The 16370-nt window shown below is 40.1% G+C and overlaps 1 protein-coding gene across 1 annotated transcript; it reads left to right on the forward strand.

The window, feature by feature from the left end:
* The first annotated feature begins 290 nt into the window (after nt 1-290).
* LOC110721043 lies at nt 291-1445 on the forward strand. Its single transcript, XM_021900166.1, has one exon. The coding sequence runs from the start codon at nt 291-293 to the stop codon at nt 1443-1445; it is 1155 nt and encodes a 384-aa protein (XP_021755858.1).
* The last annotated feature ends 14925 nt before the right edge of the window (nt 1446-16370 follow it).

Genomic DNA, 16370 nt, shown 5'->3' on the forward strand with positions numbered 1-16370 from the left:
TGTATTATTGTTGAATGAGACTAGATGTGTGTATATGTATAGTAGTTTTCTTACCTTAATTTTTGTTTATGTGTGTTTAAATTGCGATAGTCATTGCTAACGTTTTTCTTAGCTTTGTTTGACTTTGCATGACACGAAAGAGTAAGCAATCACCGCTTATTCCCGTTGATCCAGAGCTAAATAGGACTTTGAGAAACGTGAGGAGACTCTTGCAAGGCACACCCGAGTTTTCCATTGTATATTCGGATTCCGATCCGGAAGAGGTTTTTGGAACTAACGAAGAAGATAACATGGGAGAGAATCCTCCTCAACCATTGTTAAGAGACTATGACCACCCCAACGCATTCCAACTTCGGAGTGGCATACGTCTTCCCACCACGAATGCAAACAACTTTGAACTTTCACCTCAACTCATCCGTATGATTCAAAGCGATCAATTCGGAGGTAGTCCTCATGAGTGTCCTTTTGCTCATTTGGACAACTTTCTTGAGTTGTGTACAACTATCAAGCAAAACAACATTTCGGAAGAGTTCATCCGTATGCACATGTTTCAATTCTCCCTCCGTGATAAAGCAAAACATTGGTTGAGAACGGTTGAAGAGGGATCATTGAGTACATGGGACGAAGTCACTAGAGCCTTTCTTGGAAAGTATTGTCCTCCGGAAAAGACCGCCGAACTAAGAAGAAAGATCACCAATTTCAATCAAGACATTGATGAAACATTGAGTGAAGCTTGGGAGCGTTTCAAAGATTACACAAGGAAATGCCCCCACCATGGTTTTACATCATGGATCATTGTACAAAGCTTCTATGACGGTCTTACTCCTATTTCAAGGGCCAACCTTGATTCCGGGGCCGGTGGTAGCCTCAAAAAGCTATCGGTGGACGATGCATACAAGATGATTGAAGAAGTGGCCAAGCATTATGCATATGGAGGTGATAGAAGGCAACCTCAAACAAAGAAGGGCGGAATTCATGATCTTAGTGCAATAGATCTTATTGCATCAAAGTTTGATATGCTAGCTCACAAGCTAGATCAAGCCACCCTCACACCTCAAGCTCTTCCTCGCAAGTCATGTCTTGTGAGAATTGTGGAGGAAATGATCACTTGTCCTCTTATTGCAACTCAACGAATCAAGAGCAAGCGGCGGCAATTGGGCAAAGGAATGAACAATACTCCCAATCCCACAATCAAAGTTGGAAGCCCCAACATAACACGGGATGGAAGCAATACAACCAAGGCCCCCCACAAAATAACTACAACCAAAATCAAACCCAACCTCAAAACCACTACAACCAACCTCAATCACAAAACCAACAAGCTCCATACCGCCATCCCAACCAAAGGGATCAAAACCACCAAAGATCACAATATAACCAACCCGCTCCTCCTCCTCCACCTCCTCAAAAGACTAGCCTTGAGTCCGTTCTTGAAACTTTCATGACTCAACAAATAAGGAACAATGCGGAGATGAATGCAAACATCCAACAACTCCAAGCACATAATAAGATAATGGAGGGCCAATTGGCTCAAATTGCACAACAAGTTGGAAGTTCATCCTCCAATCCTAGTGGTCACTTTCCAAGCTCAACGGTAGTGAACCCAAAGGAGCAAGCTAAGGCTATCACTTTGAGATCGGGAAGGGGTTATGAGGGCCCGGTTATGAGTGAGGAGGAGACACAAAAGAGAGATGAGGGAGTTGTGGTGAGAAGTGAGGATGATTTTGAAAATGAAGTAGTTGAAGTTGAGAGAAAAGAGCAAAAGAGTGATGAGGGAGCCACAAAGAAAGACGAGGGAGATGAAGAAAGAATAGAAAAGCCCCCTATGAGAGTATATAAGCCCCCCATTCCGTTTCCTCATAGAATTGTAGAGAAGAAGTTGAATGAGAAGTTTTCAAAATTTCTTGAAGTCATGAGAGGACTTCAAGTGAACATCCCCTTTCTTCATGCTATGTCACAAATGCCTACCTATGCAAAATTTTTGAAGGATCTTCTATCCAACAAGAGTAGGCTTGAAGAGAGTGCAACCATCTCCCTTCCTAAGGAGGTGAGTGCAATCATCCAAAACAAGCTTCCCCAAAAGCTTGGTGACCCCGGTAGCTATGCAATACCGGTGAAGATTGGAGATTTGGAAGCTATGGATGCTTTATGTGATCTTGGGGCAAGTGTGAGCTTGATGCCCTATTCTATTGCAAAGACCTTGAAAGTTGGAGACTTGAAACCAACAAGAATGTCCTTACAACTAGCCGACCGCACGGTTAGGCTACCTTTGGGGATTCTTGAAGATGTGCCAGTTCAAGTTGGAAGAGTATTTGTGCCGTGTGATTTTGTAGTAATGGAGATGGAAGAAGATTCAAGAGTACCCCTCATTTTGGGGAGACCATTTTTGAACACCGCGGGAGTGGTGATTGATATGAAGGAAGGAAGATTGACTTTAAATGTGGGAGATGAGAAAATTTCATTTTCATTCTCACAAACTTTAAAAAAGTCATTGATTGATGAAGTTCATAGAATTGACACATTGGAGAGGGACTTAGAAGAGTTCCGAGAAAGATTGTATGAAAGAGATCCTTTACAAGCTACCCTAACGGGAAGCTTTGTTGAGGAGGGTGAAGAAGCAAAGGGGTATGATCTCTTGCTCAACCAACCTTTGGCCCACGAGATGATAAAATTTGAAGTGCTTAACGTGGAGGCAAAAGAGGAGTGGACTACGCCTCCTCCTAAGGTTGAACTTAAACCCCTTCCCCCTCTACTTAAATATGCTTTTCTTGATGATAGTGAGAATTATCCCGTTATTGTCAATGCTAAGCTCGATGACACCTCTCTTGAGAAACTCCTAGTTGTTTTAAGGAAGTTTAGAGATGTCATTGGGTACAAAATTGATGACATTAAGGGGATAAGTCCCACCATATGCATGCATAAAATTCTACTTGATGATGATCATGCTTCCTCGATTGAGCACCAAAGAAGGCTCAATCCCAATATGAAGGAAGTGGTAAAAAAGGAAGTTTTAAAACTTCTTGAGGCGGGCATAATCTATCCTATCTCCGATAGTAAGTGGGTTAGCCCGGTTCAAGTTGTGCCTAAAAAGGGAGGCATGACCATCATCAAAAATGATAAGGGTGAGACCATTTCTACGAGGTCGATCACCGGGTGGAAGATGTGCATTGATTATCGAAAATTGAATAAATCCACCCGGAAAGACCACTTCCCACTCCCCTTCATTGATCAAATATTGGAAAGACTAGCATCACATAGTCATTATTGCTTCTTGGATGGATACTCGGGATTCTTTCAAATTCCAATCCACCCCGAGGACCAAGAAAAGACTACATTCACATGTCCTTTTGGCACCTTCGCATATCGAAGAATGCCATTTGGGCTTTGTAATGCACCTTCCACATTTCAAAGGTGTATGATGTCTATTTTTTCCGACATGCTTGAATCATCAATTGAGGTATTCATGGATGACTTTTCTGTTTTTGGTTCATCTTTTGACACTTGTCTTTCAAACTTGATTAAAGTATTAAAAAGATGTCAAGAGGTGAACTTAGTTTTGAATTGGGAGAAATGTCATTTCATGGTAGAGGAGGGAATTGTTCTTGGTCATGTGATTTCTAGTAGGGGCATTGAGGTAGATCGTGCCAAGATTGAAGTAATTGAGCGCCTCCCACCCCCTAAAAATGTGAAGGGGATAAGGAGCTTTCTTGGACATGCGGGTTTTTACCGCCGGTTCATAAAGGATTTTTCAAAAATCGCAAAGCCGCTCACTCAATTGTTGGTAAAAGATGCACCTTTTGTGTTTACTAATGATTGTCAGCTAGCATTTGATAGGTTGAAGGAAGCCTTGATTTCGGCTCCTATAATTCAACCCCCTAATTGGGAACTTCCTTTCGAGCTTATGTGTGATGCTTCGGATTTCGCCGTTGGGTCTGTTCTTGGACAAAGGAAGGACAAGAAGCTCCATGCTATCTATTATACTAGCAAAACATTGGATGAGGCACAAAGGAATTACACAACCACGGAAAAGGAGTTTCTAGCCATTGTTCATGCAATTGAGAAGTTTAGGTCCTACTTGTTGGGCTCTAAGGTCATAGTTTTCACCGACCATGCGGCCTTGAAGTACCTCTTGTCTAAGAAGGAACCTAAGCCAAGATTGATACGGTGGGTCTTGCTCTTGCAAGATTATGATATTGAGATTAGAGACAAGAAGGGTGCCGAAAATGTTGTGGCCGATCATCTTTCACGGTTGCCTATCTTTGTAGGTGATCTTGATAACTTGCCAATTGATGATTCATTTCCGGATGATCGACTATTTGCTATCCTTCAAGTACCGGCACCATGGTTTGCGGACATTGCAAACTACTTGTCTTGCTCTATTCTTCCTCCTGACCTCACCTATCAACAAAAAAGGAAGTTTCTTCATGATATTCGCCAATACTTTTGGGACGACCCCTTGCTCTTTAAACAAGGTGTTGATGGCCTTTTTAGAAGGTGTGTCCCGGATGATGAAATCGAAAGTGTTATCACAATGTGTCACTCATCACCTTGTGGAGGACATATGAGTGCTAACAAAACTTTGGCAAAGATCTTACAATGTGGTTTCTATTGGCCTTCCATGTTCAAAGATGTGTGGGGTGTAGTGAAAGCTTGTGACCGGTGTCAAAGAACCGGCAATATTTCAAGAAGAAGTGAAATGCCATTGAACAACATTCTTGAGTTGGAGATTTTTGATGTATGGGGCATAGATTTTATGGGGCCTTTCCCAACCTCTTTTGGGAATAAATTCATTCTTGTGGCCGTCGATTACGTGTCAAAGTGGGTAGAAGCGGTTGCATCTCCTACTAATGATGCTAAGGTGGTGGTCAAACTCTTCAAGAAGGTCATTTTTCCGAGGTTTGGGGTGCCACGTGCCGTCATTAGTGATGGAGGTTCGCATTTTGCAAAGCGGTCCTTCCAAGCTCTTCTTCAGAAGTACGGTGTGAGGCACAAGGTGTCATTGGCTTACCACCCTCAAACAAGTGGTCAAGCCGAAATTTCAAACCGGGAGATAAAGGTTATCTTAGAGAAGACGGTGGATAGGTCTAGAAAGGATTGGTCTACGAAGCTAGATGATGCTCTATGGGCCTACCGCACCGCATTCAAGACTCCCATTGGCACCACCCCTTATAAGCTAGTATATGGGAAATCATGCCATTTACCGGTAGAACTTGAGCATCGTGCTCATTGGGCTATTAAAATGTTGAACTTTGACCTTCAAAGTGCCGGTGAAAAGAGGTTACTTGACCTCCATGCCTTGGAAGAGCTAAGATTGGATGCATATGAGAATGCACGGATCTACAAGGAAAAGACCAAGGCTTGGCATGACAAGCATATCAACAAAAGAGAGTTCAAGGAAGGTGACAAGGTCCTACTATTCAATTCCCGGTTGAAGTTGTTTCCGGGTAAGCTAAAATCAAGATGGAGTGGACCTTTTACCGTCAAGAAGGTGTTCCCATATGGTGCAATCGAAATTGCCAAAGAGAATGGTGAACCGTTCAAAGTAAATGGCCAAAGGCTAAAAGCGTACTTTGATGTTTTTTTGAATGAAGAGGCAAAAGTTGTTCACCTTGATGAGTTCGATATTCCTCACTAACATTTGATCCCGCAATGTCGTCAAGCTAGTGACGTTAAAGAAGCGCTACCGGGAGGCAACCCGAATTCCTCACTCCCCCTCAATTATTATTATTTCATTTGTTTTATTATTATTTTTATCCCTTTTTTTTTTCTTTTACTTATATATATATATATATTTTTTGTAGGTTTCTATAAATAAAAAAAAAAAAGGGGAAAGAAGAAGAAATCGTGCACCATCAGGTCTGCACGAACGTGCAGAACATCGCATGTCCGTGCAGACGAAGGCAGAACCTGACTAGTGAAATCTGAAGGTTCGCACGTCCGTGCCAACTACTGCACGTCCGTGCGCTCGAAGACAGAACAGATTGCCATTCTGCCAGGAATCTGCACGTCCGTGCCAAAATCTGCACGTCCGTGCAGATTCAGCCTGCACAACAATATGACGGTTTCTTACTAAAAAAAAATAAAAAAATAAAATAACAATAAAATAAAAAAAATTATAATAGCAAAGACCCCCCCCCATACTCACAATTCTCACTCCTCTTTCATACTCAAATTCTCCTTCATCCTCCATACTCCATACTTCATACTATTCCTTCAAACTCCATACTTCCTATTTCTCACTCTTCAAACTCCATTTTTCACTTAAATCCCAACTATAATCTACAATTTTCACTCCTCTTTCAACCTTCTTCACAAATTACTACCCCTTTTCACCATCAAAACCCCAAAGTACCAAAATTTTCTCAAACCCTAACTTTCAAAATTGATTTGGGGGTTTCTTGAATTTTGATTTTTTAAGCAAATTGGGTGAACAAGGACCATCAATAAACAACAAGGAGTACTAGAAAGGTTCATTTGCGGGTTCTACACCCACGATATTCTTGGTATAATCTTTCTAATCTCAAGTTCTTCCTTTGTAGTTTAATTGCTTGTTGGTCGATTTTATGAGTAGTAATAGTTGAAATTGTTGACATTTTGTTAAGTAATTGTGATTGTTGATAGTTTAGTAGTATAAAAAAAAAAAAATTTGCGTGAATTGAGAGCATTGAAATTTTGGTTGGTGATAGGTTTGTGTGAGTATGGATGCTTTTGGTGTTGGATTGTTGATTTGTTGTTGGTAAATTGTGCACATTGACAATTTTGATGTTTGATTGTTTGAATTGATAAGATCATTGTTGGTAAATTTCAATTTTCGGGCTTGTTCTTGTTGTGTGTTGGTTAGGTGGAAGACTTAGAGCCTTATGTGTTCAAATACTTGTTCATTAGGTGTTGTGCTTGCTTGAAGTGTTCTAAAACTTTTTTTTGATCATGTCAAGAAGAAACCAACCAAGAAACACCTCATCCGCTAGGCTTAGAAACCCTCCACCACCATCAACCGTCGAACCACCACAAGTGGACACCCTAGGTATTGTCTTTAATAATTCGGATTTCATGGACAGCTACCTAAGAATTAGTAGGAGAAGAATTCGACCAACGAAATTTTACAACCATGAGGTAGCCGAAGCCTTAGGCGTAGAGAATGATGTGAGGCAACTTTTTTTTCAAACCGGTGTCCCAAATTGGTTAGAAATGCATGCTAACACCTATAAACGGCTTACCTTAGAATTCCTCTCCTCACTATATGTCCACCGAGATAACCGCAACAACCCCCGTTACCTGACCTTCCAATTGATGAACACCCATCACAAGATGACCATAGAACAAGTGAACCAAGCATTTGGGTGGCCAACGGATGGCAAATTCGGACCTAAGGATAAGCCTTCCCGAAAGCATAACTCGGGATCTTTTTGGAGAAAAATCACCGGCCTATTTACTAGAGATCCTAGGACCGACAAGGCCACGACCATAGTACACCCCGCCTTTAGACTATCCCAGCGCCTAATAGCTAATACTATTTTTGCTAGGGGAGATAGTTTGGGTGTAGTTTCTAACCGTGAGTTGCTTTTTCTTTGGCACTTGAGTGAGGGTGACGAGAGGTTGAACTTAGGGGCTTGGCTTGTAGACCACCTAGATGATGTATCCTCGGGGAGTGGAGTGATAACAATTGGGGGGATGATCACTATTATTGCTGCTTTTCTCGATCTTAATTTTGCAGATTTGGAAATCATTCCCGGGCCAACGACACTTGACATCCGCTCCCTCAAGGCTATGCATTGGTTGGAGGAAGATGAAGAGGGTAGGACCTACACGTGGATGGTAAGTAGGCGCCCCTATGCAACTTTGCCAAATCCGGAAGCCACGGTTATTTACAACCCCGAGAATTGGGTCTTTGAGCCGGATTTTGAGTGGATTCCGGGTGGAGAAGATGACCAACCCCAAGGCGGTGAGGAACAATTCCATCAACAACAACAACAACAGCAGCAACATCATCAACAATTTCAACAACACCAACATCATCAACAATTTCAGCAACAGCAATTTCATCAACAACACGAGTTCCAACAAGGGGACCAAGAGGGTTACCAAGATCAAGGTGTGGGTGAAAATAACCCATACATCTCTTTTGAGCAGCAGGTAGCCAACATGAATGCGAATTTTGCCCGCATGACCACCAAATTCGAGACCTTAAGGAGATCAAACGAAGATATGAGGACTTCTTTTGACAACATGAGAACAAGTTTCGAAGGTCTCAGATCGGAGTTGGGCGATTTCCGCACTATGTACCGGCATTTCTACCCAGGGGGCTCAAGCTCCCAAGGGGGCCCGAACCAATGAGTTAGTTTCTTCCTCCCCTTCTCTTTGTGCTTGCATTGCTTTAACATTGGGGACAATGTTTATGATAGCTTGGGGGGGGGGAGTGGAGTGTTCTCTCATGTGTCATTGGTTCGTGTTGTGTTTTCGTGTTTCCATGATTGAGTTTGCATGTTGGTTTTTCCCATTCTCTTCTTCCCTAACATCCAAATCCTTTAAATCCAAATTTGCTCCCTTTGAAATCCAATACCCTAAATCCAAATTTCTTATCTTGTGAATACCTCTCTTATCTTTTCATTTAGTTGTATAGTTTTTTTTATTATTATTTTTTTTTATGCTTAGTTTAGCTAGCCCAATGCTGTAATTTTTCATTTCTTACTCAAAAAAAATAAAAAAAATAAAAAAAAAAAATTCGAAAAACGAAAAAATATTGAAAAATGAAAAGATTGCCCAAGGATGAAACTCAAATGACGACGCTAATATGTTTTGCTTGCTTGACTCTTGAGTGATGAGTAAAAGTTCTTTTAGAAGGGTGCATGCAAGAGTTGGGGTCATTTAGAGGTCTATTAATCCTGGTTGCATTAGTGTATATGAAATGAAAGTCGATGAATGCTCAATTGCACATCTAGCATAGGATATTGTTAAATTTGCCCAAAGTAGGATATGTTTGAGTCAAATTGCGGTCCCTTGTGCCCTTAATGTGCCTCACTTCCTCCCCGAAATGAAACTCTATTAGGGAATTGGTTATACTTGTATTATGTGTAATAAGTGGCATAATAAGCCACACGTTTCGAATAAAGAAAGAGCCGCTCACAGTTAAAAGAGGCGAGGGCAATAATGTAAAAAAAAATGAGAAAAAAAAAATAAAAAAAATAAATAGAAAAGAAGGGAGAACAAAAAAAAAAAACTCCCCCAAAAATTCTCAAAATTTTGATTTTCTTTTCTTTAGAGGTCAACTTGTGGATGCCTCCCACACATTGTCTAATTTGTTGCTTATTGTTTCTTGTGAAATTCCCGAGTTAGAGTGTAATTAAGGGGCCTTGGGTGTGCATTTTGGGAGGTGGACTAGCATTTTAAGATTTTATAACCGAAAGAGGGCTCATTACAACTTTGGAATATCTAGGTGTGCTCTAATGAACTAGTAAAAGGCCAAAGGAAGTATCCTAGTGCAACCTTCTTTAGTTTTCCTCTCTACCCCCAACTCATGTGTACATTTGTATGATCGGTAATTCTTGAAAGTCGTTCACTTGTCTTGCTTGTGTCTCATATCCCGATGAGTTGACTTGGGCGAAAAATTGAACTTGTGCGATTTTTGGCGATGTGCTGTGGACTGCGTGAGTTGTGGGGCAAACTCATTGGAAACCCTCACGAGATAAAAACTCGTCCTCTAAGGCGACTTAGAGGTTTAAATTGCTTCTCACTTGTGCTAAAAGTGATGATGGTTGTCACCATGCGGATTTGTTTATGTATGCTTCCCCCTTGTTGCCTCTCCTTGGATTGATGATTAGCAATTTGTTTTCCTCCTTTGGTTTGACATTTTTGTTTTGCTCGAGGACGAGCAAAAGCTTAGCTTGGGGGGATTTGATAACTTGCTATTTGATACGATTTTAGGGTGTTTTGAACCTAGTTTACTTGATATAAATTGCGTTTTGGTTCATTTTTTACTCTATTATTATGCAATTCTTGTGTATCCTATGCTTCACGGGTTGTTGGTGTTTTTGTTGAGATTCTAGGTTCAAAAGAACGACCAAATGGAGCCCATGGATACAAAGCCGAGGTTAGAAGCAAGAAGATGGATGAAAGAAGCCAAGGAAAGGAGCATTATAGAAGAAAAGATGAAAAAAGGGGTTTAGAAGACCCTGCACGGCTGTGCCAGACCTTGCACGTCCGTGCAGGAGGTTCCAGAAAGCTTCAGCAAGCTGCCAAGGCCTGCACGGTCGTGCTTAATCTGGCACGTCCGTGCAGAAGAGGGTGCACGACCGTGCCAGACTTTGCACGTCCGTGCAGAAGTGCTCCAGAAACTCAGAACATTCTGCCAAGGCCTGCATGGACGTGCCAAATTAAGCACGTCCGTGCAGATGTAGCTGCACGTCCGTGCCAATATCTGCACGTCCGTGCGGAACTGCTCGATTCTTAGCAGTACGTTCTGCCTCAATTCTGCCCCCTCTGCACGTCCGTGCCAAACTTGGCACGGCCGTGCTTAGCCTTGCACGTCCGTGCCAAATCTGGCACGTCCGTGCAGACCTGCAGTCGAACTCCTTCCTTGTTTTCTCCGTCCTTTTTATTTGGGGGTCATATAAATACCCCTTTAGAGCTCATTTGACGGGGGGAGGCAGTTTTTCAGAGCTTTTCTCTTAGTTTGTAGTCTTAGAACATTAAATTCTCAAATCATTAGTTAGTTCTCAATTATTAGCTTGGAATTATTCAAATTCAATCATTGTAGAAGACAAAATCCACCATTGTTGCTCACCTTGAAGCTTCATAGTAACCATTTCTTACTCATCTTTTCTACTTCTCTTTACTTTGTTGTTAATTATTTGCTAGTTCTTACATGTTTTGGATTGTTAATTAGCTTAATCCTTAGTTTGAATTTGTTCATGAATTGCTTGAAATCTTTAATTGCTTTAACCCCCATGGATTGTGAGTAGTCTAAATTCTAGGGTTTGGGCAAAACCCTCAATGTAGTCACTAATTACTTGTTGCATGTGCTAATTTGGTTGTTGTGGGATGTTAATTAGTTGAGCTTAAGTGGTTTAATTGCTTAGTTCTTGTATATGGCCATTGCTAGAACTATTTATCCAAGCTTTCTCAACGAAGGATCGAGAGATGAACTTGAGTTAGCTCCCTTATGCTTGATTGACCCGAAATGCCATGAGAATAGGGATTACCGGTCAAGGGAATGTTTATGTCATCGTGATTATGCTTTAACACTTGTTTTATGCTATGTAACCACGAGAGTAGGTCGTATTCATGATTCAAGTAATCCCTCTAGCTTGAGAGAGTAGTTGGGTGCTTTAGATGACTTCCCCTAATTTATCCCATTAATTTACCTTGATTGTTGCATGCTAACCATGATTTGTGATGAAGTTGAGTGGTATAACCCAAGCCCTAGATTCCTCTTAATATTGTTAACCTCCTCTTAGCTTAGTTGAATTGTGTTAGAAGAAGTTACTAAAAACCAACCCAATTTAGAATTCGTTTAGCTTATTTAAACGGTAGTACTCGGTGGTTGATTCAACGCCTCTCTTGGGTTCGACCCTTTCTTACCCTTACTATTGTTAGTGAGACCAAGATAGGAATTATTATCTTTGGTAGGCTCGACGACGGCCTACCAGAAGGCGAAGGGTCACTTTCAGAATTCAAAATTTGGGCGGGAAAATCTCTCGGCCTCTCGCCGACTGACACCTGTAGAAGGTCGTCGCCTGTTACAGTGCGACACCTGTCACAGGTAACACGTGACCACGCACGTGCCACCTGTGAGGGGCAAATGATTAGGGGATTTTGCTCCCACCAATCGGAATGCGCCACGTGGGCCAATCAGGTCCTGCCAAGTGTCCCCCAGTTGGAACTGTCAGGGCTTGCCACGTGGCACGCGCTTATTCGTCCACCTTGGACCTATTATGTCATGACATGTGGCATACTCCATGCCTAATGGAGAAACCGGCCACCCAGGCCCAACTTCCGAGGGAAGCCCAATCAGCCCTAGGTTAACCTAAAACTAGGATGGGCACGTTTCCCAAGGTTATAAATACCTCCCTTAATCCTCATTAAGGGGGAGAACGAAAAAACACATTAATTACACACAGTAATAACCGGCTGATCTCGCTAACAAAGCAGATTACCTACATTAAACACTCTCACCTTGAGAGACCCAATCACTTTAATTTCCGCATTAATTACTCCTTAATCAAGTACTAACTTGACCGTTGGAGGCGGAGCTCCCACCACCAGGAGTCTCCGTTATTTTGCAGGTACAGGCGTCCGGTTCCAGTCTCGGAATTGTAACTCTCCCGCAGGACATCAGAAAACCCCGAAACAATGTATATTAGATATTTCTCTTGAAATAGTTAGTATAATAAAGTATGGACCGACTTTAAAAAAAGATAATTAAACCTATATTATTAATTTAGAAATCCGAAAATAATTAATTATTCAAATGATTAAACACTTATATTTGACGCCAAAATTCAAATATTATTTTGGCTCCAAATAATGATTTTACTAAAATACCCTTTTTATAAAATAATTCTTGATTAATTAATTAGAAAATACGTATGAAAATATGGGGTATTACAATTTCTAGGGTTTTTAATGTTATTTATATAGTGAGTATTGTTTTATCGAGGTTTTAGGGTTGCTTATGCGGAGTATTATATTGGGTTGAGATTTGATTATATTTGGGTATTAGTTTAATTGCCCTACAAGACACTACCACAAAATGAGGGATAAAGAACGCATAATACACAATGGTTAATTATCGAATTGTTGTATTATTTGGGAACCTGTTGATGTGTATTTTAAATAGTATTTTACCCCCGTCCCTTGGTCATAATTAGTAGTATTTTTGGCTCTTTAGAGCCACTTTTATTACTAATTGGTGTTTTCTAGTGTGTTCGTAGATTTGGTTGACTTTTGCAGGGATTTATACTTTTGGAGTATTTTTCCGAGATATTTTGGAGCAATCACAAATATTGGAGAAGCACGACCAGAGTTTATAGCCCAGGGCCGGTTAGAGCCATCGAACCGGTGATTAAGGGCTTGGTATGTGTGATACCGGGGCATTTGGACCGAGTATTCAAGACCCAAAGAGGAAACCCAGATTGGCCCGAAGAATTGGAGCTCAATCGTAGTCCAAATAGTGACCCAAGAGAGCCGCCCGGCCAAAAAGGCTGGCGCCCGGAGGCGCGCCCGGCCGGGCAGGAGAAGCAAAGGTCGGCGCCCGACCAAAGATGCTGGCGCCTGGAGGCGCGCCCGGCCGGGCGAGGGAAGCAAAGGCTGGCGCCCGAAGGCGCGCCCGATCAGGCGGTGCCTCGTCCGATCGGGCGCGTGTTATTGTTAGGAGACGATTAACATCGTTTAAGTTTGTTTTAGTTTAGGATTCTTAAGGAGTATAAATACTTCTTCGTAAAACGAATTTAGGACTTCTTTACCTTCTTTTTACTCTTTCTTAATTTTTCTGAGACTTTCTCTCTCTAACTCTTTTCTCTCTCCTCTTAAACTCTTAGTATTATTTTCTCTTTATATAACTCTTGGTTTAATTTCAGTAATTTATTCTCTTTCTTTGATCATGTCTCCTCTAATTGTCTTGATTAGTTTAGTTTTAATAATGTGTGAGTAGTTTTATTTCTAGGGTTTATGGGGATCTAATAAATAATATGAAGGGGTAAATTGTTGTTGTTAATTATCAATGCCAGATTAATTTCCTATTGATTGAAATAATGCTCTGTGACTAGATTTGCGCAGATCTTTTATGCATGAGTTTAACAATATTGATTCGAGATTCGAAAGATGAGAATTAATGTTTAGGTCTAGTTTCAATAGGCAGATTAATTTATAAATGGTTAAGTCGAGATTCGAGAGATGAGATTTAATACTGGTAAATTAATTGTGTGATTGTAATACGTAGCAAAAGCCCTTTACAATCTGGTTAATTGATGCATTGATGATTGACTATTATTGATTATTGGTATTGCATGATAATTTCTTATTGAATTGTTGTAACGTTTTACAATTGCGGCTTGTAAAAGTATAGCAATATTAAATTGATGAATCGAGCAGATGTTTATTTGATATTAAAGGCTATTTTCAATAAGAACTTAGATCTAGTAAATTGCGAGAGCCTGTTAGATCTATGATGATTAGTAAATTGCGAGAGCCTGTTAATCGTGTTATTTATGCAATGTCAATGGTTGATTACTATGTTTTACCCTGGAGTATTATTTATTCGTGAACCTATACCCTACATCCTTTCATATATTGTTTTCTCCATATTCTCAATCTTAGTAGTTTAGTTCTTACTCAAATATAAATATTGGTTACTTAGATAATTTAGATTATAATAATTAATTAGGAGTAAAAAGACTTGTTTCCCTGTGGAGATCGACCCTACTTCCCTATCTACTTTAGTTAGAGGATTTAGGTATTTACTTTTGATTAGGGGATACGACTTTACCCTGTCACCTGTGCCATTGTTGAGATATTATCTATTAGTTTGTGAATGATTATTTGATCGATATGTGAGATCAAAAGGTTGAACATTATTATTTTGTTCTTGGTTTGAGGATCGACGTTATATACCTTAGTCCTTGGCATGTGGTAAGAGGATGATAATCATGAGTTAAGAATGAGGTACAATCTTTATTATTTGTTTTTCAATGGTCCCCTCTAGTGGGAATTGACCCGTATGTGGTCTGGTTTAAGGTGTTTTCTGGTTTTTGAGAGTATTCAAGTTTTTGTTCGAATTACTCATGTCCAAGGCTAAGTATAAAACAAGAAGTGTGGCACATTTATGGGATGTATATATATGAATTAATTGAGAAAATTGTCGTATTATTATTCGAGGTTGAGTTGACAAAGGTTATTTCCAGAGTACAATGTGAAATGTAGTTTTGAACTACATTGTTTAATTGAAGTAATAGTGTTAATTATTATATTAATTTTGTATAATGATATGTGATGATTACTCAGTTTTTTGCTGACGTGTGTGTGTTTATTTGTTTGTTCTACCATGTCTTTTTCTTATGGTGGCCCTGCGATGATATATTTTGGAATTTGTCCTTAATGGTGAGTAGTCAAGATTGTTTAAGCAGGTTAATCAACTAATCGTAGCTAAAGGAGCTCGGGTGTTTTGAACTTTCGATTAGCATGTTATAACGAGTTTGTAAAGCTGTATAAATAGCTCACCTATATTTATTGGGTTTTAATTATTGGAATTTTTATAAGTCTTAGCACTTGACAGTTTGTTAAGTGTCGCAGTAATACCTCCGATTTTCAATTTATTAGGTGTATGCTTCGGCAATTTTATTTAAAGATTGTTTATTTCCTTTAATTCTGATTTATTATTAATTTGTGAAACGGGGTGTTAAGACTGCCCCCAGCGTAGCCACCATAGAACAACCAACATACCCACCCCACTTAGAAGTCAGAATCCCCCCATCCGAATCTCAAATCAAACACTCCTATCCTCCCTCGAACAACCACCGTACCGTCCCCTATCTAATTCCCCATTTACAAAACCCCCAAACTGACATTAATGCTTCACCGCTTGCCTCACCAGACATCATAATCACCCCAGCCGCAACCACCGACGAAACCCCTCCCCTTGCTCTTCTTCCCCTCACTCTCTCTCATCCTCGCCAAAAACTCCGACGCCATCCCAAACCCCACCTAATTCGACCAATTTAAAACCACAAAAAGGCAGAAAAAAAAAATTACACAGGTAAGAGAAAGTGAAAGAAAAGAAAAAATTATGGAAAAGAAGAAGAAGGGTAGTGGTTTTGGTTTGCTCATCATCTTCTTCTTCTCTAGGATCCTTTTCCTTTGAGGAGGAGGTAAAATTTCCCAAAAATTACAAAGGAAATAGGTTATTAATTAATTTCCAAGGCTTTGATTTGATTGATTGGTCAAGCCGATGGGGCTTGGGCGGGGACGGAGGCTAAGAGTTATCGAAGAAGGGGAAGATGGATGGGAAAGAGGGCGGGGAATTGAAAAGGTAAAGAGAATTTCATTTTCATTTATTTTTAAAATTTTTAATAATATAAAAATAAAATAGCCCATTAAAAATTTGACACCTGGAAAATAGCCTAATATAACCGGTTACGAACTTTTTGAAAATAGGTTAGAGATTGTTAAAAGAAGATTCATGTAAAAGGTGGGAGTATTTTGGAATAAATGAAAGGTGGAATTGTTTTGAAAAGATGGGTTAAAGGTGAGATTACTTATTTCCATTTTTCCTTTAATATTTAGTATAGCCTAAATGGTTAAATAATAAGTTTTTTCTAAGAGGCCAAGTCAATTGTTCAAACCTTCTCATCCATATATTTGTTCAATATAGTTGAAAC

The sequence above is a fragment of the Chenopodium quinoa genome, unplaced genomic scaffold, assembly GCF_001683475.1.
Source record: "Chenopodium quinoa cultivar QQ74 unplaced genomic scaffold, ASM168347v1, whole genome shotgun sequence".
Classification (NCBI taxonomy): domain Eukaryota; kingdom Viridiplantae; phylum Streptophyta; class Magnoliopsida; order Caryophyllales; family Amaranthaceae; genus Chenopodium; species Chenopodium quinoa.

Bases quoted from the DNA above. Each gene is read 5' to 3' on its own strand.
- LOC110721043 (XM_021900166.1), top strand. From the start codon at position 291: ATGGGAGAGAATCCTCCTCAACCATTGTTAAGAGACTATGACCACCCC.